This window comes from Dermacentor albipictus, chromosome 10 (genome assembly GCF_038994185.2).
Source record: "Dermacentor albipictus isolate Rhodes 1998 colony chromosome 10, USDA_Dalb.pri_finalv2, whole genome shotgun sequence".
In the NCBI taxonomy this organism is placed as follows: domain Eukaryota; kingdom Metazoa; phylum Arthropoda; class Arachnida; order Ixodida; family Ixodidae; genus Dermacentor; species Dermacentor albipictus.
The window spans coordinates 41,075,414-41,096,885 of NC_091830.1; the positions used below are offsets into that span (position 1 = coordinate 41,075,414).

At 44.0% G+C, this 21,472-nt stretch overlaps 1 protein-coding gene across 1 annotated transcript; it reads right to left on the bottom strand.

Annotated features, from left to right (window-relative positions):
- Positions 1 to 1,229: 1,229 nt before the first annotated feature.
- Rab21 (RAS oncogene family member Rab21) lies at positions 1,230 to 21,452 on the bottom strand. The gene is made up of 5 exons (XM_065439036.1): positions 20,936 to 21,452; positions 12,608 to 12,667; positions 11,175 to 11,282; positions 8,383 to 8,590; positions 1,230 to 4,150 (listed from the first exon to the last, which is right to left on the bottom strand). Exons 1-5 carry the CDS (start codon positions 21,071 to 21,073, stop codon positions 4,020 to 4,022), a joined length of 645 nt encoding a protein of 214 aa, XP_065295108.1. The 5' UTR covers positions 21,074 to 21,452; the 3' UTR covers positions 1,230 to 4,019.
- Between the last annotated feature and the right edge of the window lie 20 nt (positions 21,453 to 21,472).

The window sequence follows — 21,472 nt, forward strand, 5'->3', positions numbered from 1 at the left end:
ACAGAAAAGCCAGTCATACGTGCATTTGAGTTTTCGAGCTTTCCAACACCTCTTCAAAAGGCTGGATTCATACGGCAGACTGAATAACTGGTTCAGTACTCTGAGCTGCAACTCACTGCACTGAATAAATCTGGTGCCACTGAACCACATCGTGCTTGTCTGAAGGCTGATACAGCAGCTGTTCAGTCTATCACGATTACAGTTTCAGCATTGGACTCTCAATAAATGTGACTGAACTGCCAAGAATAGTGGACAGGGCTATCCAGGACATTTCCCGGGCTCTCTCGATTCCATTAACAGTAAGGGCACAGCTGAAAAAAAAAAAAAAAAGAAAGCGGGGGGTGGGGGCAGAGGGGATGTGCGCAAACCTTGTTCCTGTGCTTCTCACAATTCTATACAAAGTTTTGGAACATGGGTGGCACTCTCTTCCATTCAGTCGCGAATCAACGACACTGGCAGAATCGTCAATGCCACATCGTCTCGCAAGGCTCAGACGGATTTGTCAGGCTCGCAAATATATAAAACGCCTGTCACCTCGACGGCTTTGAAGCCACAGTCTTGTCATAATAGCTCCCCCACTTCGATGAAGGGAGCACCTAGCTGGTCAAATTGGGCCATTCATCGAGCAAAGCAGTAATGTGGTGCCACATGCACACCTTCCATCGTGGAAAAGAATCCAGCAACGGTCGGACTAGTAAGCACGGGTATTTGTGCATAATGCCTGCACAGAATGTAATAAATAGCCAGAAATAAATGTGCGTTTAAGTGACAACCGTGATGGCACAATTATTTATGAATTCTAAACTGCCAGAACGCACCAAAAGTAGAAATTTTGATTTTTGTTACCATCAAATGTCAACATGTCATGCTGGAAACTGACTAGGGTATTTGTTCCAATGGGCACGAAGTTTGCTATTAATCAATGGCACACTCGTTATGCAATATACATACAATAGTATTTTGTAATTAACATTAGAGGATGTGACAATTTTGATTTATTGGCATCTCCATTTGAAACGGAGCAGTGACAAATAGTCACCTAGCCTACTGAGTTAATCAGGTATGCTATACACACTTTTCATTCTACTAATTTTTGTATACCTCTCCTTAATCTTTCCTGCATCATGTAACAGCATAACTGGAGATGGCAACTGTTAAAACCATGTTCACATGCTACGAATCCTCAGGGTAGCAGTGATCAAAGAATACTGCCCAGAATTCAGCTGCGATTACTGTTACACATGAAAGCTTTAATAGGAACAGCAATGAACTTTGGCGCAAAGTTCAAGTGCAGATGCATCTTGCAACTACAGCGACTCTGTTCAAAGTATATGCATAAAGTATGAGTGCCGAGACAAGTGTCAATCAAGGGATTAATCGTGCAGCAATTACATTATTGATCCACTTTATGGTTCTTTGTGGAACATCAACGTACCTGCTATGTGGCATATTTCACAGGCAATCTTGGAACTAGTGAATGTAGCAGGAAATTTTAGCAAATTGACATGCTTTCAGCCATGTTTGCATGGTGTGTCCTTTATGATCAACGAATATTTAAAAAAATGCAAATGTCACATAATGAGTTGGCCACTGATTATCAACCTGGTTACGACGTCTGTCTATATTAATGTGCTGCCAAAGGAACTGGTAACCTTTGCTGAAATGCGCATAGTGACATGCAAAAATTTCCACAGTCTATATTGAAATGTATCACTTTTAAAATGTGTGCTTAGAATAAGCCTCTTTTCCAGGATAGGCTTTTGTCAATGATGTGAGTGAATGCGAAACCATATGTCCAATATACTATATATATTATTTCTTTAACTCGCAAGATGATGATAAACTAAAATTTGACCAATTAGACAAAATTTTCTCGCATAACTTTTTTCATGTTTCCTGCTGCCAGTAACACTCTTGGTACTGCTAGCTGTGCCATGACGCCTTAAGTTGCATGTTACAACATTGTCACCCACAATGTGGTAATAAGTTGTATTGTCCATGTTGTCAATTAAATGTCCACTAGAGCATAAATATAGACTGCACTTTGTCACAATTTCTACAGATAATTTGGTGTAACATTCTAACATACAAATACACTGCATAATTCTCGCATTTTACAAACTAACTAGGCCTTTTATTTTTTTTTTGTAAACTAGCCACTGAAAACCATAGTGTTTCTGACTATCAGGGAAACCTTGCAACGACCTAGGGTTTAATAAAGCTACACTAATATACAAAACTTATTTACACAAGCATAGCAATGCACACTCTCTGTTGGCATGCACATCCGGTTCACGTTTCTCTCAGGTCATGCCGGTCTATTCACTTGTCAGTACACTTTCACTTTAATTTGAGCAACAAGTGTTTTGCATGTAGCTGCTACTGTTAATAGTTGTTCGCATAAGTTACAAAAGTGAACGCTCAGGTGGCATGAAACTATCACTACTGAGGACACTGATCTCATTCTCAAAGCACTCTGTACAAAAGGTAATGAAAAAAACATGCAGTCTCCTTCCACTAAAGAAACAGTTTCAATAGAAACGCTCCTCCCTGATAACCCTTTGCTGTGATTTGTGTAAACACCTCCTCAGTTAGTTCATCTTTTTGTAATGCAAATGAACAAGTAGTGTTTTGTTTTTATTATGTACACTAGCTGACGCAGTTGCTGTTCAAGGTACACAATACACAGGTACATGAGAAAAACACAGTCTGCATTAGTGTCGTCTGCTATAATTTGGAAGTATTACACGATATCATAAGATAATTTCAGCATAGTGGCTTTGTTACCACATAGTATGGTGGAATTCTGTCTGCCTGTTTTCTTCTGCATTTTTGATGGCCGTTGGTAATGTGGCAAAAAAAGAAAACTTGCAAAGATGCCACAGTTTTGACTATCTTTCAAAATAAGCATAGCCACATTTGGATGTCCATATTTGGTGAATCGTTTTCCTCCAGCTTTAATTGTGCCGAGTGGCTGATCCTGCATGTCATTTGCATGTAAGCAAATGACAGAGGGTGGGATGAATGTACGAAATAATTAACTGCCACAAAATGTGGGCCCGAGACACATCAGACGCTCAGCTTTCGAGAAATGAGTTACCACAACGTAATGTCGTGCCAGGCCGGTTACGAAGTCACACAACTCGTTCGACAGCTGCCACTGTGTGAACTGTCCTTTTCGAAACTGGAACAGGTGTACAGTGCAGCCTACTGTTAAGTGGAACACTTTAACATGTGGCTCCCAATTTCCTGCCGCTCTAGCTGCAATGCGCAGGTATGAAGAAGGGTGCCAACGGCACCAATTCCAAGTCGCCTGGTGCAAAAGGGGGCTAACGTACGCTTGTCAAAAAGAAACATTTGCACTCACTCTACATTCACGCATTCCCTTTAACAGATGACAACACTGTACAAAGAGGCATCACGTCACTGGAACCAACTCGCCACGTCCACTTATACTGAAGACAGGTCCGAGATCGGCGACATTGTAGGCCACGAGTGTAACGCGCTTGCGACAGTTCGTTCCCACTTTAACTCGGCACAAACATCCACACTCCTCCTTCACACTAGTACAATCGAGTTTTGCACCCTCATCAAACACACGTACAAGTTGTATATGCGACATTGCAAACTCTTTTAAACACTGCTGCTACAAAATCTACATCACAAGGACACTAAAAAGAGAACAAAATAATAATATAACTTGCTTTTCTTTCTTTTGAGTCCTCGATGCTCTTGCACGCACACACACACACGCATTGAGAGGTTTAAGCTCTTAGGATTTAACGGTAAGGAAATGTGTGGAAACACGAGCGGTTTGCAGAGCAGCACATGGCGTGCTTCGAAGAGAGGGAAGAAGAGACACAGAAAATCAGTCTTTGCAAAGGAACAAACAAAATCTGAAGAATGTGGCGGCACAGTGGCCTTTCCGAGCAGCGGTCCGGCGCAGAAGAGGATATCCCGGACAGAAACAAAAACAATAGCACTTTTGTAGCAAGGACGAGGATGACTGCAGAGTCCTTTCAGCCTCCGCAGCAACTAGTCTTCTGCACGGGACTGTCGTCGACGATGACCACCGTACGCCGCGAGTTACCTCCACGGCCGAGGCTGTTGCGATGCTGCTCGTCGTTGGTGTTGGCCACCTGCATCATGCCTGCGAGCGCAGAAGGAAGCAGTGGTGCAACAAACTGTTATACGAAGCCCACAAAGGAAATCGAGCTTAAGAATAGCGCAAGATGAGACATGGATGAGAAGGATTTGGGTCGCCTGAAAATTAATGAAGGCGTTTCACATTAACCTTCTCTGTGTCACTTATGTACTGTTACGTATCCATGTTTATGTCTCACTGTGTCGCTGACATACCTGCATGTTCAATTCAATGCAATTCAGTCTTTATTTTTCTCTTGGACAGAGAAGGAGGCAGGACTAAAAGCTTGTAAGCTTGACAGAGGTCCTGCCCCCTAAGTAACACTAAGCTGGTGAGCTCCGAGGTGGTTCTGCCATGTTTCGTATATTTCTAGAAGCATACTTTTTCTCCTCTCTCTAGGTTGGTTGTTAGCAGTGGCAGAACGGGCTCCTCTGTGGGCATGGTTATGCATGCTGCATGGAGCTCGTGTATCTGCACATGGGAGAGGTGGCTCCCTGACCTTGTACACTGCTACGTCAGTGATTCTCCGTTCATATACAGAGGAACTTCATTGATATGTTCCCGTTACGTACATTTCTCGGCAACAACATTTGCAATCGAGAACGCAAAACAAATGACCCAATAGAGTTATGCTCATTTTTTTACCGGTTCATACGTTCCCAGAAAAAACGATTTTTCGGTACCAATGTTCAGTACAGTGGCAAACTGCGATTGTATGATACGTGCTCCAGCCGCTAGGTCCCATGTAAACAAGAAAACGCGTGAGGAGCATGCGATTGAGAACAGCATATAGGTGCCCGCCGTGCCAGCTTCACCGCAATACTCGCCCGCCTGTCTCATGTGAAAATGGCGGCGCGCACTCAGTTTCTAAATAGTACCAGCAAATCTCCGGAATTGTTGCAGGCGGCATTCACAGCTATCAATGCCTATCCTATTGCAATAAGTATCTTCGCCTATCTGTTTCACAGCGCATGGTGTCGTCGCTAGCGTAGTGCACGCTTTTAATAGGCGATAACCAAAACGCAATGCCGTTCCCTGCTGCAGACTGTGATCATATACGTTTTGCAACCACTAGATCCTACGTGAACAAGAAAAGGCGTGCACAATTGAGAACAGTATATAGCCGCCTATCTCACGTGAAAACGACAGCGCGCAGTAACTTATTCCGGTACCAGCAAATTCCCGCCCTGGTCGTCGCATGCCACATTCACAGCTATCGCCACCCAATCTGCTGCAATAAGCATCTTCACCTATCTGTTTTGCAGCACATGGTGCGTAGTGCCATTGGTAGCATACTGCACGCTTCTAGTAGCCGATAATCCAAATGTGCCGCCGTTCCTTGCTGCAGGCGGTGGCGTTGTGGGCATCACACTTTGCTTCGGCGGCATCCGGCGTTGCCCACCAGCTCTATTTCGTTTTGGTTTCCCATAGCCCTCTTAAATCACCATGTAATGGGAAAACAACAAATTGCATCTCAAGCTGCCAAAGCACCACCAGCTCGACGCGTGTCGGCGTCTCGTGCCGCAACGATCCACGCAACGCTTTGCATTACGTAGATGGCAACAATACTTCAGGCTGTCTGATATTTTTAGTTATTCGAATCGTACGTTTTCCCAGTTAGTATTTTTTTCTTGCAGTTTTTTCCAAAATGTATGAACGAGGTTATACAGCATCCACGCCGCAGCGCAAAGCTACCACTCTTGCATGTTTTTGCCATCCGTTTAGACAAGATTTTAAAGTTTTTTTTTCATCTTCTGCTGTCTCCACTACAGCATTGTTGTTTTCCAGTGACAAGGGTGCCCCTTTCTCCAGGATGGCTCTGCCCTCTGTCATATCTCTTTCATATGTTGGCCTCCTTAATTTGTCTGGTAGAGTACAAATAAACGAAAGCACTAGTTCCTAGAATGTGGCCACGTGATCACTCTGAAATGGCTGCTAGCGCAGAACCTTCTACTATTGATTGGAGCAACGGATCTTTCAACTCTGAATATGAGGGACTCTGGAGATGAAAGCCTGTCATCCTAAGAAGCAGCAACTTTTACTGCATCGAATTCTGATCTTGACGCTGTTATAAAGTACTGAGCAATATGGTGTTTTTCAGTTCGCTGCGCATTTTATTCCTTTTGTCAGAGAGCAATGCGAGGACCGTACAAAGAGTGCCATTTGCCATTATTTGTGTCATTATTTCCCTTCTGCATAGCCAAAAATAAACCGTTGTGTTTGTTTTATAATATCTGAGAAAATAACCTGACACTGGGGGTACGTCACCTCTGAAATAACCTGACACTGAAAGGGTCAAGAAATAATATGCCTGTGTAAATAAACAACGATATCAAAACAGAAGCTCGTGCACAGGTTGCTGTTTTGTGTGCACGTGCATGCATTGAAAGTTTGCTTTTGTGTAGGATTGGTGAAATAAAATCAGTTGGAAGTTGACACTTGTGCTGTCCTTCTTGACCAGGTCTTTATATTTCATGCTGTCCTTCTGCCAGAACCGGGAGACCAACTAACCCATAATAAACCAGTTTTGCATCAGAACCACACACAGAAGAAAGGAGTTGTCTCCTTTCTTGTGTGTGTGCTTCTGGCACAAAACTCGTTTATTATGTTAGATAACCAGCTAGCCCAGCAGTTCACTAAATTAACCCAGCACGCACAATAGTTTATGAAAGGAAGTTTTCACTGCAGCAGTACCCTTGCTTGAGCTCTTTTGCAAGATACAATCACTTTTACATGTTCCTTAATTTACACACATACATGTGCCGTCTCTGGTCACAGTACAAGCACTGAGACGCCTAATAAGTTTATTGGCAGGCCTTCAGAGTTTTACATAGACCCCTGCTCTTAACGTCTCTTTCACTTTGCGAGTTTTTTCGTCTTGCCTACTTCCTCTTTGCTAGCTTTTGCAAAACACAGATGGGTTTTCTCCGTTTCTCGGTGTACAGTGTCTCTGTGCACATTTAATTAAGGAACACATCGCAGGCCCCATTAAAGGTCTCGTATGCATGCATGGTGGGCGAAACGCGAGCTCAAATTGCCACAACCACGTCATGAACTACTGTGAATGGCTGCCAGTATGCTTATTAGGCATTTAAGTGCTCGTACTGTGACCGGATATGGCGTGTGTGCACCTGTATAATTAAGAAACGTGTACTATGTTTCGCGACAGTGGCTCCTCTCCATTCTTGGTGTGCTTGACCGCACAACGCTGTAGTGCGGTGAAGCTGACCAATCAAGTTGGAATTATTCAGCGAAAGTCAATTTTGATATTGAAATAACGTAAGTTCGGGCCCAAAAAAATGTACGAGCGCCGGCTGGGACATTCGGTCCAGATTTATTTAACCTAAAGATCGAAGGGGACAAACATTCAAACATTTTATTTGAAAAGAAAGAAGTACAGTCAAATCCACTTATTGTTGCCACTTTAATGTTGCCGGAAGAAATAGTTACTATAGTAAATATTTATTTCAAAAGCCCAATGCAACGCTCTGCCCATTATGCCACAGATGCATACATATTTCTCCTATGCCAACGCCAACTAGCACTTTACTACTATTGGTGTATGCGTCATGTCGCCTAGCAACGATTTCCTTTGAAAAGTGATAGGACTTGCTTTTTCTTGAAGTATACCAGGTACTCGCGGACAACTTTCTGTGGCGATGAAGCAAAAGCTATGGGCACGCAGCTGCTGCACATGTGTTATGGCACCAAGTAGTCCGCCAGCGTTTGACAGTGCTTTTGGTTGCTCGGAACAGACGCTGAATCGACGCAGCTTCATGTGCGACGGTGTCGCGTTTTCCCAGACGGGGAAGGGCAAAGCCACAATATAAGCAAACTTTAACATTCAGTGGTGTGTTTTACCTTGTGTAACTGTAGCTAATAAGGTGTTTATGTTTTATCTTCCCCCAGCTTAATCTAATGTGAATGAAAACGTGGGACTCTTTTCAGAAGCGTTCTCACTTGTGCGCGCTTTACCTCTGTAGCTTTCCCTTCATTGCCACAGAAAGTTGTCCACGAGTATAGACAGCTTTGAAGATTTTAAATCTGCAACAGAAATGCCAACCCTGGGTGGCCCAGTAAATGTTGCAATAAATGGGCGCTTGAGGAGTTACAGGCATTGGTTTTTTTTAATGACAAGTTGCTCGAGAGAAGTGTTTTGAAAGAAGAGTTGCTTGAGCGACAGCACACAACCATTTGAGAAGAGAGAGAGATGCATTTTGTCACAGAGCCCCACGTACGCTTGCTGAGGTCGAGGAAGAGGTCGTCGATGCCGCGGTTCAGCTTGGCCGAGGTGTGGAAGTGGGTGGCCCCGACTGAAGCGGCGTATGCCTCAGCCTCCGCTGCCGAGACGTTGCGCTGCTTGTCCAAATCGACCTTGTTGCCCGCAATGGTGAGGCACACGTCTGTGCCCAGCATCTTCCGCAGCTCCTTCACCCAGTTTTTCACCTGAACAATTTGCTACGTACTGAGCAATGCGTTGAGTACGGAGTGTGCCCATGTGTTTAATGTGACTGGCAGAATTTGCTAAGGAAGCTGCTGTTAGGCTAGCTACTTTCTGTTTCAATCAGTCAATCAATGGACTGGACCAGAAAACGTTATCAATCAACCAATTAACCAAATGTCTTTTTTTCCACTGTTAGAAGCAGAAAGCAGTCATGTCGCTGAGAACCTTGGCAGGGTGGCTGCTACCATAATTAATAACAGTGAACAACACATGCACAGAACACATATAGCACATGCCAGAATAAGGATTCATAAGAGTAGGTACAAACAAGAGGAACTGCATAATCATGTGCACTACGAATGAAAACTACATGTACAACACTGAAAGCAGGTCATCAATGAACAAATGCACAATTTTAATTCTGAAAATGCTCAGCTTAGTCTTCAAGAATGTTGGACACCTCCCCGATCAAAACACATACCCAAGACAGCTATACCAAACAAACCTGCATATCACGTTCAAATGGACTAAAAAATATCAAGTGACATGCGCCTTAGTGCATATGAAAGAAGTAAAAAAAGTTTCCGGAAAATGCACACGGACAGATGTACTTGCGAACGTAAAAAGAATGTGTCCAACATGCATTAAAGGGACCACAGAATGCTTTAAAAAAGGTTTGGAGTGTCTTGCAGACGAATTCCTTGCCTTGCAAAGATATTCCCCACAATAATTTTTTCTTTTCTAACAGGTTTGTAACAGCAAAGTAATTGACAACTGTATGCTTTGTTCTTGTCGAAGCATAATATTTCCCTTTTATTTGGATACCTTTCTTTAGGAGCCAAACGTGTTTTTCAGTTTCTGGCCGAATATGCACATATGCTCAGGAATTGCCGCAGTTGTGGGTACAAAACTACACTGCCCCCGATTACCCACCAGTTATCCATATGGGTACAGGTGCCCCCAGCCCGACACTGGGCTTCCTTTATGGATGAATTGTCCTGGGGAAGGAGATTCCAACATGCAAATCCCACCAAATCATATGGGCATAGCAAAACTCCTAAAGACCCCCCCCAGGGGGTATGGGCCACTTCCACAATGGGTATTTCCCATGCTGCGTCCCAAAGCACCCATTAGGTGGGGACGCTCTTGGGTTGGGGCCAAACACATATTTCAAAGAGTTCATGTTCTATAATGGCAAAGTACCTGGCCAGGAAGTGCTCGTACCTATTTTACTGCTAGGTGCCCGGCAGCAGCTCTAGCCTGCCTCTCACAGCCGTGGCAGATGCTCTACAACAAGGCCGTCTGTAGTTAGACAAGGGGCATGCAGAGACCATGTTTAGAAATCACTACAAGGCCCCCTTTGGAGATTAGAAGCCCTACAAGTAGCTAAGCGCTAGGTCAGGGGATATCTCCACCCATTAGAAAAGCTGGTAGGTTTCCAGCGGCACTAGGATTCGAACCCAGCACCTGCTCCATACGAGGCGAATGCCCCGCCACTAGGCCACTGCAGGGGTGGCCTAATGATGGATATTGCAGTACTTAGTTATTACTTGTGAGGGATGTTCCACTTTAAAATTTCCTGTTCATGTTGCATTGATCCACAATTATGTATTGAAAGGCCCGTTATTGCTAGCAAAGAGCAATGCTCACGGGTAAAGACACCGAAATGCATGTCATGCTTCCACTTTTTTCCTTTGCATGCTTAATCTAGTCCAATTCAATTCATTTAGTACATGTTCCTTTACACATACCTTGAAAAGGAAAAATTCTCATCCACCTAAATGTAGTATTAAGCTACAAAGGAAACTCAGACCAGGATGAATTTTTTCTCAACTGTGAAGAGTCTTTTTGAGTCGTCTTTTTGAGAAACTTGTATGCGTTTCCATCATAGCCTCATGCTACATTCAGGTGAATGACAATTTTTCCCTTTCACGATACTTTCTCCACCTTGTGGGATTCTGCAGAACTGATTTGCCATATACGCACTTTGATGTAGCAGAGATGTTAGGTTAAAAGAGGTGTGCTTTCGCTATAATTTTTCGTGAACACAAGTGGCTATTAACAACAGCTACAAATGTTGACGTACTTAAGCAACATCGACAAAGGTGTCCGAAGCAACTACCGAGGTTGCGTGAGGTGGCTTTGTGGCATGGGATATGTAAAATCACTATAAAGGGTACTACAATATAGCTAAAACAACAATGTTAAAAGTCTGAACAAATGCGGAGCACGTAGACCAAGCAGCCGTGCATATCGTAAACGAAGCAGGCAACCAGGATGCTTACATCCTTTTAAATTTGCAAATATTAGAACAACCTGAAGAAGATTACAAACAAATGTTCGGAGACCACAGATGTCACGAAAAAATTATTTTTTTTACAACCTAGGCAAATAGAAACTAAATGGCACAGCTCACATTTGCGTGTTTGACCAATGGAATGCACCGACAATCTTCCACGTTACACAGCTATCTCCTAACATACTATCTTAAACCTTCGTTGTGCCGGTTGCTGCTGCAGATTTTGTAGAATTTGTGGCTGCAAAAAAAGTGTTGCAATCAAAGAGCTTCCTTTCAATGCTTATTACCTTGAGGAACGACCCCTCATCTGTGATGTCGTACACGAGCACCGCCCCATTGCTGTCCCTGTAGTAGATGGGCCCCAGGGCGTGGAACTTCTCCTGCCCTGCCGTGTCCTGGTGCAGGCAAGAAGAAAGCCAAGCGAGAAGGTTAAAGGTCAACTGGAGCGAAATTTTGGACCGTGTAAAAATCCCAGTTTCCAATAACCAGAACTCCTGTGGCGAATGAAGCATGTAGCAGAGGTGCATCTCGATGCCAGCATCGCATTTCCCTCTAGCGTTTTCAAGTGTGCAACTCTACGCATCTGCAACATCTGCACTGTGTTGCCAGTCCCCAGAGTGACGTTTACTTCAAACTGGAAACAAAAAGATTATTTTCTAAATTCTCCTTGAATTTTCCAATACTGTAGTGTATCTTTGCTGATTAAAATAGGTATTTCATGGCTATGTGATCTACGCAGATGACTTATGAGCAAAGTTATTAATAAGTGTGCACCTTAGGTAAAGGTTCGTTTTTGAGACATCAAATTATGTTGTTATTGCATGTAAGTGCAAATTAAAACTAGATAAGCTTAAAGGCCAACTGCAACAAAATTGTAAGACTGCATGAGAAGCCTAGGTTAGGATGCTGCTGAAATAGAGGAGCACTTGTGCAAAATTTTACATTTGAAACACGAGCGGAAGCATCGCCAAAAGCTAGCAAAGGTGGCTACTTTTTATACCGAAATTTATTAACATTTTTCACGTTTTGCACCCATCAACATGCTGCCACAGTTCGGACCTCGGGCTTAGCAGTGACAATGTCATAGTCATTAAACTACTACGGTGGGTTGAAAACAACATCGACACTATGAGACAAACCACAGTGGAAGACTGCAAATTAATTTCAACCCTTCAGGGTTCTTAAATACTGTGCCTATATCTAACTACACTTAATGTCTTTGCATTCCGCCTTCATTGGAATGTGACTGCCTCATTCAGGAATTGAACCCACGAGCTCGTGTGCTCAGAAGGGGGCCTCAAAACTGACAGGATATCCTCTGTATGCTCGTCAGATCATTTGTAAATACCTAATCATGGCCTTTTTTTGTTTTGTTTTGCTGCGATCAGTGTGTATGCCTATAAATGAACATTGGATCTAAGAGAGGTATTTTCAACTCTGACGACAAGGTGCAACAACAGGGTCAAATGAGGTGCAACATCAGGGCCCTTGTAGCACTATGGCACAAGCATACGCTCATTCAAGTGGTCCAGCAGTAGCCCATATTTGCCTTCTTGTGTTCTGCCCCTTGCCATCTGCTCACTTACTTAACGCACTCAACTAATCAAGCCAGCATCACACACTCCAGGTGAATGCAACTTCTGCACATGTTAGCCTGTGACAATAGGCGCTCAAGGTCTGTGGTGGCGATTTTCATTCAATGTAAACACACTGGACTCACCCAAATGGCCAGGTGTACCCGCTCTCCGGCTATGTTCAACCGCTTGTCAAGGTAGGATGCCTGTGGCAGCAAAGTGAAAGCAACACGAATCACCCACGTGGACCTTATTTTTCAAACCTACTTCACGTTCAAAATAAAAACTATATTATAGTAAAAGGAATATGCGAAAGCTGATAACTCGCTGATAAGATTGTGCCATTGTTTGGTTTATGTGATTACTCTTTGGCATTGGCAATAACTAAAATCTCTTTAAACCAAAGTGTGTTCCAAAGTGTCATATTTCTGACACTCGCAAGAAGCTCACCTTCTCTCTCTCAATGTAAATTTTTAGTATCACATTCGAAAAATGTTTACTGAGGGCAGAGAATAATATAACACTGATGTCAAGGTATGCAATGACATTCCTTCAACTATTCTCCTGGGATTTGAACAATACCTAAGTATTTGAAACATTTCACTCTAAAGATGTCATACCACTGTGTATATTCTTTTGCAGCTATGCGATATGTGTTTTGTATGCTACGCATGTTCTGTATAATGCTAATATATAAACACTTCACTTTCACATATGTATCTATTGTTATAAATATGTATTGTGTAAATTCTGTAAATGCTGCTTAAATATGTCAGTAGGAATTGCTTTATATGTTACCTTCTGTTCAAAAATTCTTGTATAGTGTTTAACATTTATGTTACATTAATTGAATTTTCTGTATTTTTTTGGTAGTCTCTTTAATAATGCAGACTACACTGTCTTGAACTGCAGCTTCTCCATTTTATGTTTTACGTTGGATCCATAACTAGACTTTGCCAAACGATCCTGCTTTTTGCTGTTCAAACATGTATGTGCAAACAGCAACAAATTCAATTGGATTCTATTAAAAAAAAAGGGTATCCGGTTCTCTGAGTGCGGTGCTATAGGGGAAAATTTGCCGGTGATATCTGTAACATCCATAAATAGTGCATAAACTATTGCGCTCTTCCGTTTCCTCTTTTCCACGAGTAGGGTTTGTTAGATATGGAGCTGTTTCCTGCGATTACTTCGAGTTCCCCAAACCACTTCGAAACGCCGCACAGCTAATTGAGGAATGCAGAAGCAGGAAAGCACATTCCAGAGGAGCACCCGACCAGTGCGAACAAGTTTGCGGCCCCCAGGTCGTGCGCCGCCGGGATTAGAAGGGGGCCTCGGACAATGGAGCTCAATCGTCCCCCTTCGGCTTTGAAGAGGGCATTTGCCACCACTGCGGAGCCATACCACCGGGAGCAGGTGGGCACTCGTACAATGGAGCATGAGCGCCCCCCTCCTTCTCCTCCTCGAAAGAAGTGGATTGCAATTCTGCGAGGCAAGAGCACCGGGCTCAAGTGATCAAGAGAGGAGGACCAGGCGCCGACTCTCTTCGCCGGGTATGACACCATCGCACGGGCGCCTACCATTTGCTGAAAGTGGCGTCATCTGAGCGGACTCTCCCATTGGTCAAACATGACGTGACTTACAGTGCTCGAAGGGTTTATAAGAAGCCTTCCAGAGAGACCAGGACATTCCCTGATTCCCTGATTCACCTCTCTCGAACTTCTTGCCGCGGGCCGCAGCGTCCGAGTTGCTGCCGGCCCGTAATGACTGTACGACGGCTACTTGACGCTCACCTCTCTATAAATAATGTAGAATAAATCCCTCCCAAGTTTGGTTTTCATCCTGGAGTCCGTCCCTCAGCCCCTACAGGTTGCATTACTCTTGGAATTCCTCCATCTCTGCCTGTGCACCTGTGTCATCAACCCACCCACTTGCTCACTTTGTCAGCAGTTATCAATTCCATGAACATTGTCCCAGCTTTGTTGAGTGCAGCGGTGGTGATTGTGATATGGTACATGTTGTGAGCCAGCTGGAGAACATGGCACTTGAGGTGGGAAAATGCTGTGCCAAGCTATCATGCATCAGTGATTACTTCCAAGTAATCTTTCTTGGACATGGAAAATAAAGGCGATTTTTTTTTGCGGCAAGTTTTTGCTTGTTTCCTTTTTCTTTCTCTCTGCATTTTGGTTAATTAGAAGATCAGCATAATTTGAAAAATTTTTGTGGTCATGCAGCCTTTGAAATATTGAGGTTTTACTGTATATTTATTAAGCATTTAGTACTTGTTTTTCTGAACTATCCACAACCGAAAACTTGCTTCAGGTCAACATACATGAGAAATAAAAAGGTAATATGGGCTTTGTGTTGACTTTCCTGTACCTAAATAAGACTTTGAAGTGTCAGATGGCATGTATCAAAAATCAAACATACTGCTATGTGGGGTTAAGGGAAACTAAACGATTATGATACTGATGCATTTGGCAGCGAACATGCAGCATAACATTTATGGAAGTAGAAATGTTTGTGTTTTCACACGGGAATCCTTGGAAAACAGCCTCATTTTTGACACAGTTCGGATGGTGTGGGATTAGCTTGGACTTAGGTACACACAGATAATAAACTTGACACTTGATCCCCCAGAAGGGAAACTTGAGGTTGTAGATAAGCATGCCCCAAACGTAGTTCCACCGCCTTCAACACGACAGGCACAGTCTCGAGAAAAGAACTGCAGGATAAAATTTCACCTCAACATCTAAAACTGTGTGGTTGTGGCCTATGTAATGAAGTTGCGGGGTTTAATAAGCCGAAAACACCTACTGAATTATGTGGGATGCCATAGTGGAAGGCTCCAGGTTGATACCGACAACCTGGGGATCTTTAACAAGCACCCAATACATGTTGCACAAGCGTTTTTGCATTGCACTCCCATTGGAATGTAGCTGTCAAAGTATGGATCGAACCTGCGACTTTGTTCCCAGCAGCGCGACAACACATCCACCGAACTCTCGTGGCAGGCATTCTGAAAGAGTGACTGATGTCACTGCACTGTCCAAACACAGGATCAGAGCAGCGACTCTGAATGCACGAACAACCAACTCTAAAACTCGTTAAACTGAAATGTACACTCCCAATTTATTCCTCAGTGGTTATTTCTAATTACTGTTGTCCAATGCTGCTCAGTTTGAGCCTTCGTTATGAACATTACCCACCCCATTTTGCCACTGCAGCTGCTGATTTATTGTTAAGCCTTTGACGGGCCATGGGTTATATGCTTCCCACCAACTTCTTGCCGTTACAGAGACTGTGGGAAGTGCATTTTCCACCATTGCAGTGTGCTGCTCGTTCGTAAAAAGAGGTAAAAGCTGGGGAAAAAGAAATGGTGCTGCTATCTAGTGGAAGTTAGTTGGACTGTTTACATATAAACTTTGCCACGCAATGCGAGCATTTTGCTGGAGATAGAGTGGGCGTGGCTGTCACCACTCGGCAGGCTAAAATAGGTGCCTACCTGCTGAGAAAGAGCTTTTTTTTTTAATAATAAGACAATCAAGCCTTGAGTACAAGCGTGAGATCCTTGCATGCGTGCAAAGCGTTCTTCATATTGAGCCTAGAATTTGTGGCATAGAATCGTATCCCAATAAATGTATTTTCGACCGAAGCTTGTATTGCCTCACTCGTGTCGGCGTCAGTGTTGCTGTACAAAAAAACTCAAGCAGTGCAAAAATAAAAATTGCTTGTCGGGCTGGGGCTTTAAACCACCGGCCTCCGGATTGTGAGACCACCACGCTAACCGATTCAGCCACTGTCAGTTCATCATACACGCCCTTTAAAGCGGGGTTTTATATGCATGAAGAATTAGACGCAGTGTAAGGTGCAAGTTAATTACGGGCGTCCCTTCTCACCAGAGGAGGGGAAGGGTGTGTTTGCATGTTTGTTCGCCTAGCGCCCGCCTTTTCCTGCCAGTTCAGGCCTGGCAGTCAGAAGGGGCGGCCACGTTGAAGGAACAGCAGCTGAAGCGGGCCGCGCGTAATGCGTTTGGCTGAAGAACAGGCGATGTTTGGTGAACTCCGCCGGGAACTCGCTCGAGAAAGGGCTCATCATCGACGTGTCGACTTTACCGTGAGGGAGCATGAAGCCAAGGCGTTACGACAACGAAGAGCCACAGATACCGAGTTTCTCTTGCACCCCTCTGTTCCCGGCAGGGGAGGGATAACTTTTTTTTAGCTGTTTATGTAGTTTTTATATGGCAACAAAAAATGTGTGCTATCCATGCTGAAGTAAAAAGCACAGATAAAGAAAGAGTGAAAAAAATATGTTCACTTGTTGTGCATGAGTTTATATTGGGTCGTGGGAAGCATACTTCCGAACATTATGCCTCAGTAATATATGTATCTTTTGAGGAGTGTTCCTGTTGGTTTTAAATGATGAAAAAAAATAAGTGTGCAACTCATGCTGAAGTGAAAGGAAAATATGGAAGGAGAAATTACAGAAAATTAAAATTTTCATGTCAGGCCGCGGGAATCGTACTTCCCACCAATATATCTTGGCAATATGTTGTCTAAAACTATGAATTTTACGGAGGTAGTTATTCAGTTCATGCCTGAACAGAAAAGCAAAATATTCTGTTCTTCAAGATGGTAAATTGGCCTGTGAAATGGCTAAACGGAACTTTAACCAAAACTACCAGTTATCTCACTGGCGTACGAAACAGAAAAAATTCAGAAAACATGTCAAATAGTGATATAAATAATGACGAAAATCCAATCCACCAGACAGTTGCAGTAAAGTTAATGCAAATTAAAGATGCCAAAGTTGCAACTTTGTCTCCATCATGTGGTAGTTCACTAGGCAAGTAATGATTCCTTAGGAAGAAGAGAGCACTAGGGAGGTGGCAGGATCGTGTACTAAAGCTGCCGCTACTGCTTTGTTGACGCTGCCAAGAACAATACCCAAGATGATGTCCTTGTTGGCTGCTCTGAGGAGACGGTTAACTATATTATCGCTGAAGGTCATGGTTAAGACTGATTCTTATTGATGAAGATGTAGATATTACTGTACTGGTCTGCATTACTGTCCTGGATCAGACAATAAGTGATACAGCGTATGAACACAATAAAAGGAAAAAGAAACTACCAATCCTAGAGACGGAACACAGCAATGTATATATATTTTTTCACGGCAGTAATATTGAAACACTGATGCTTTCTGAATCAAATAATTATTGGCTATTTGAGTTGTTTCTTTAAATGAAACTACGGCTGAAATGGAACACATTTTCCCATTTCTTCGAGTTCCACTTAAAAGGAGTCTAATGTGTGTGACATTCCTTGATATACCAGTGCTTGGGTTTCAGATCAAGATTCAAAATGTGGAACTCCATTACTTTCATTTAATCTTCTAACAATCAACCTCCTTTGGGAAGAATTCTGAAAATAGAGCTTTGAAAGGATGCTTCATCAGTCTAAACTAATTTAGTTTCTCTTCATTTTCGTTTTAATAGGTTTTGCATGGAACTAGCCTAGTTTGATTAAAGGTTGATGGTCAAGAACAGCGTCTAAGTTTTTATCCACATCTTACTTCTGCTTTGGTTTGTATGCTGATCTGTAGTGCTTGGCGAATTCGTTTCACAGTATTCTGCAATAAAACACAAGCTGCTCGTCAGAACCATGTCGCTCTCTCATGCACATTCCCAAACCTATGCGCCGTCCCCAATCACGCTGTCACAAAGAGAATATGTCGGTTTTTATGTGCCTATGCTTGGGACATTTATGCGTCTACGATGCTGCCAGTTAGAACGGCCTGTCAATAAATCATCACTCAGCTGCAGTAATTTAATATGTAACTTCACGTAAGCTCTGAACTCTCGCAGCGCACATACAAAACCACAGGATCAGAAGGTACCATAGGACAACGCCTGGTGCCCTTTTTTGTAGTCATACTTACGGTGACCAAATACCACACAGGTCACTTGTATACTGTGTGGTAAGTGAGTAAAAACTTTATTGCATATAAATAAAATAAGGCACAATGGTTGGAGCCCCTATTCCAGGGCCCCACTGGCACGAGCGGCTCGGTGGGCCTGGTCCAGAAGAGCCAACTGGCTCATAATGCAAAATAGAAGTGAGGCGTGCATACAGGACACAAGACTAGAGAAGTGGACAACACGAACGCCGATATAAACCTGTCAACTTCTCTACTCTTGTGTCCTGTCTGCACGCCTCACTTCTATTTTGCATAATAAATCCTTACCAACTAGCTCAGCTTTCTGTCGTTCCAACTGGCTCTCCTGACCCTCGTCCGCAAGCCATGCCTCCCACTGCCTATTCCTCATTAGTGGATGCTGGTGTGATATGAGGCTGTCTATGTGCGGAGGCCTCCGGGGGCACTCCCATGTGATGTGTTTTAGCGTGGGTGTTCCTGTGCACCACGGGCACTCGTCAGTGAACCTCATGGGGTGTATTCTGTGTAAACAACAACCAAAAACGAAAGGAGCAGACAGCTTCAGACTGTACTGATTACTAGTGGTTTTACTAGTGATTATTAGTGATTTAAGAGGGTGCCAACACACAGATTCAAAGTTTTAGAAACTTCACTACATGCTTCTAGCATGCAAGGGGATCACAGTAAGTATCAAGGTGGAATACACATCTATTCAACACTAATGGCAAATTCGGCAAATTGCGCCAGTGAAATCTGCTGAATTTGCCATAAAGTCAGTCTCGGAATCATGAACTTCATGTCACTGACATTTTTGTGACATTCTGACACAGAGCAGAATTAGCTGACGTCATTAGCAGTAAGGCTAAGTCTAATGATGTTGCTTGTAAAAAAATAAACGTAATAAAGAGTGCTGCGTAGGTTTATTCTAGGTATGCTTGTATCTGGTAGCTGCAGTGATTGGAGAAATGGTGCAAGCGTTTCGTGAGATCATGATGTGTCGACCTGATTACTGAAGCCAAAACTTGTTCAGGGAAAGAATTATTATTACAGTAAATTATTTAGGATGCTCTGATGCCTGTGAGGAATTTTTCTATGGTTACAAAGGCGTGGACCCTAAGCGCAAAAAAAAAAGGAAAAGATGAGAAGGGGGGAGGGGGGGAGACGAAAAGTAACAAATGCTATGTCAGTAGTCCTTCCAAGCAATATGACAACTTCAATAAAGTGTGAACTTAGGCCTGTTTGGCACATGTTAAACAAAAAACAAGTAACCACGCAAGACACTGAAGATAAGGAGACGGAAATGGCACTTCTTTCATCTTCCTCTTATGTCCTGCGTGTTGTGCCATTACTAATTTTTTCGACAATTTCAAATGCAAGCAAAGTTGCGTATAAATGGCTCTGGCCTGAGTGAGGATTCGTTGACATTACATTTGACGTGGCATTTGAGCTGTGTCCGTGACTGTGTGCGTAGCACAACTACTTACAAATCGATATGGCCAAACATCACATGCGTAGCACACATCATACGCCCTTCTACAGCACAGTATTGTCGTCTGATGAACCGAACCGTGAATCAAACGCGAACGCAAGTCGATTGCTGAAGCTTGCCACGGGCGAAGCAAACGGAAGGACGAGCAGCCGGCATGATCGCGATACGCCGGCGTCGGTGATGACGAAACCGAGTGAAACAACCGCGCTACCGGCTCGCGAGGTAACTGAAACAAAGCGCGCAACTCCCACAGAGACACGACGCGAAGGGTTTGATCACTGGCCTGCGGTATATTGATAAAACGCTATGGCGCAAGCGTTACGATAACTCTCGGTCAATCAGCGAAACACACGCACTACTTAAGCGGTGCGGCCACTCCTGCCGACAAAACTTTAAAACAGGGCCGGCCAGTCGGAACAGCTAACCGAAACTATCCAGTGTTGCGAGGCATTTCAAAAAACGCGAAAAAAATATATATTTCCGGTACCGACTAGAGCACGGGTTCAAAACGAGGGAACGAACGAAAGTTCTGAACGTGTAGAGGCGGGGCGGTTATTTGGAACGCGACTGTTAACGACGCATTTTTTTTTTCTTCGTACACAGTGCCGGCACAACATACACGTCTCGCTCAACGTGCAAAGCACACGCAGTAGTCTCTCGGCGTTAACCGGTACGTTTTGTCTGGTGGGCTGTGATTGACAGCTAAATGGGCGGATTTCCCGCGTGCAGTTTCGTACTGATTGCATTGCCCTTGGGAGTGAAAACGGTTACGTGGGATGCGGGGGCGACCCGGTACCGCTGTTCGAGATACGCTGTGTCACGAACTACCAAAACCCGAGTCCCTCGGATACGTGCCAACACGGAACCCTGCGGCGCAAGAGGCGTTAAAAAAAAAAAGAGGAAAGGTATTGAAACCAAATCGCACGTAAGCACGAAAGAAAGTGGGTTAACTGTGCGCACCCCCGTACGCGCACAAACCTCTGGGCACAAGCATCTACGTTTAGTCTGGAAGAACGGCGCAACCACGCGGGCTACCGCTGAGCTTGTTTACCTGTAGCGTGGAGAGGTGTCTGTCGTTGAACTTGTTTTCGACATAACGTAGCACGAGCGACGTCTTGCCCACGCAACCTTCGCCCAGCAGCACCACTTTGAAGGCGTAGCTACGGCCCGACGGGTTGGCGAGGGCCATCGGTGACGGTAGAAAAACAGCGAACGAATGAAATCCGTTTCTTCGCGGTAGGAACGCAAGAGACTCTTGTGCGGTCGGCACTCGTCGCTGGCCACCGCTCACTCAAGAACAAGCGGGAACTGCGGCAACACTCGGTGTAGCGGGTAACGGGAGTCCGGGCGTCATCGAAGTGGTGGGGACCGACAATAAGGAAACACTCCTAGGCGGCGTCCGGGTTTAGGGCAAGTGCACAGCTGTCGGCGACAGATAATAGACGCGCTTTTTTAGTCGCTTCCGATGTCTTCTCGTTTTGCTTCGAACGAAAGATACGAGCACGAAGAACGATACAACAGAGACGACGCTCAACACTTGGCACTCGGAAAAGATCAATGGAAAACGTCGTTTCGGCCAGGCCATACG

Bases quoted from the DNA above. Each gene is read 5' to 3' on its own strand.
- Rab21 (XM_065439036.1), bottom strand. From the start codon at position 21,073: ATGGCCCTCGCCAACCCGTCGGGCCGTAGCTACGCCTTCAAAGTGGTG. The intron at 12,668-20,935 runs GTAAACAAGCTC...TTGCTGCCACAG, and splicing joins GACACCTCTCCACGCTACAG to GCATCCTACCTTGACAAGCG. The intron at 8,591-11,174 runs GTAATAAGCATT...CAAATTGTTCAG, and splicing joins ATGAGGGGTCGTTCCTCAAG to GTGAAAAACTGGGTGAAGGA.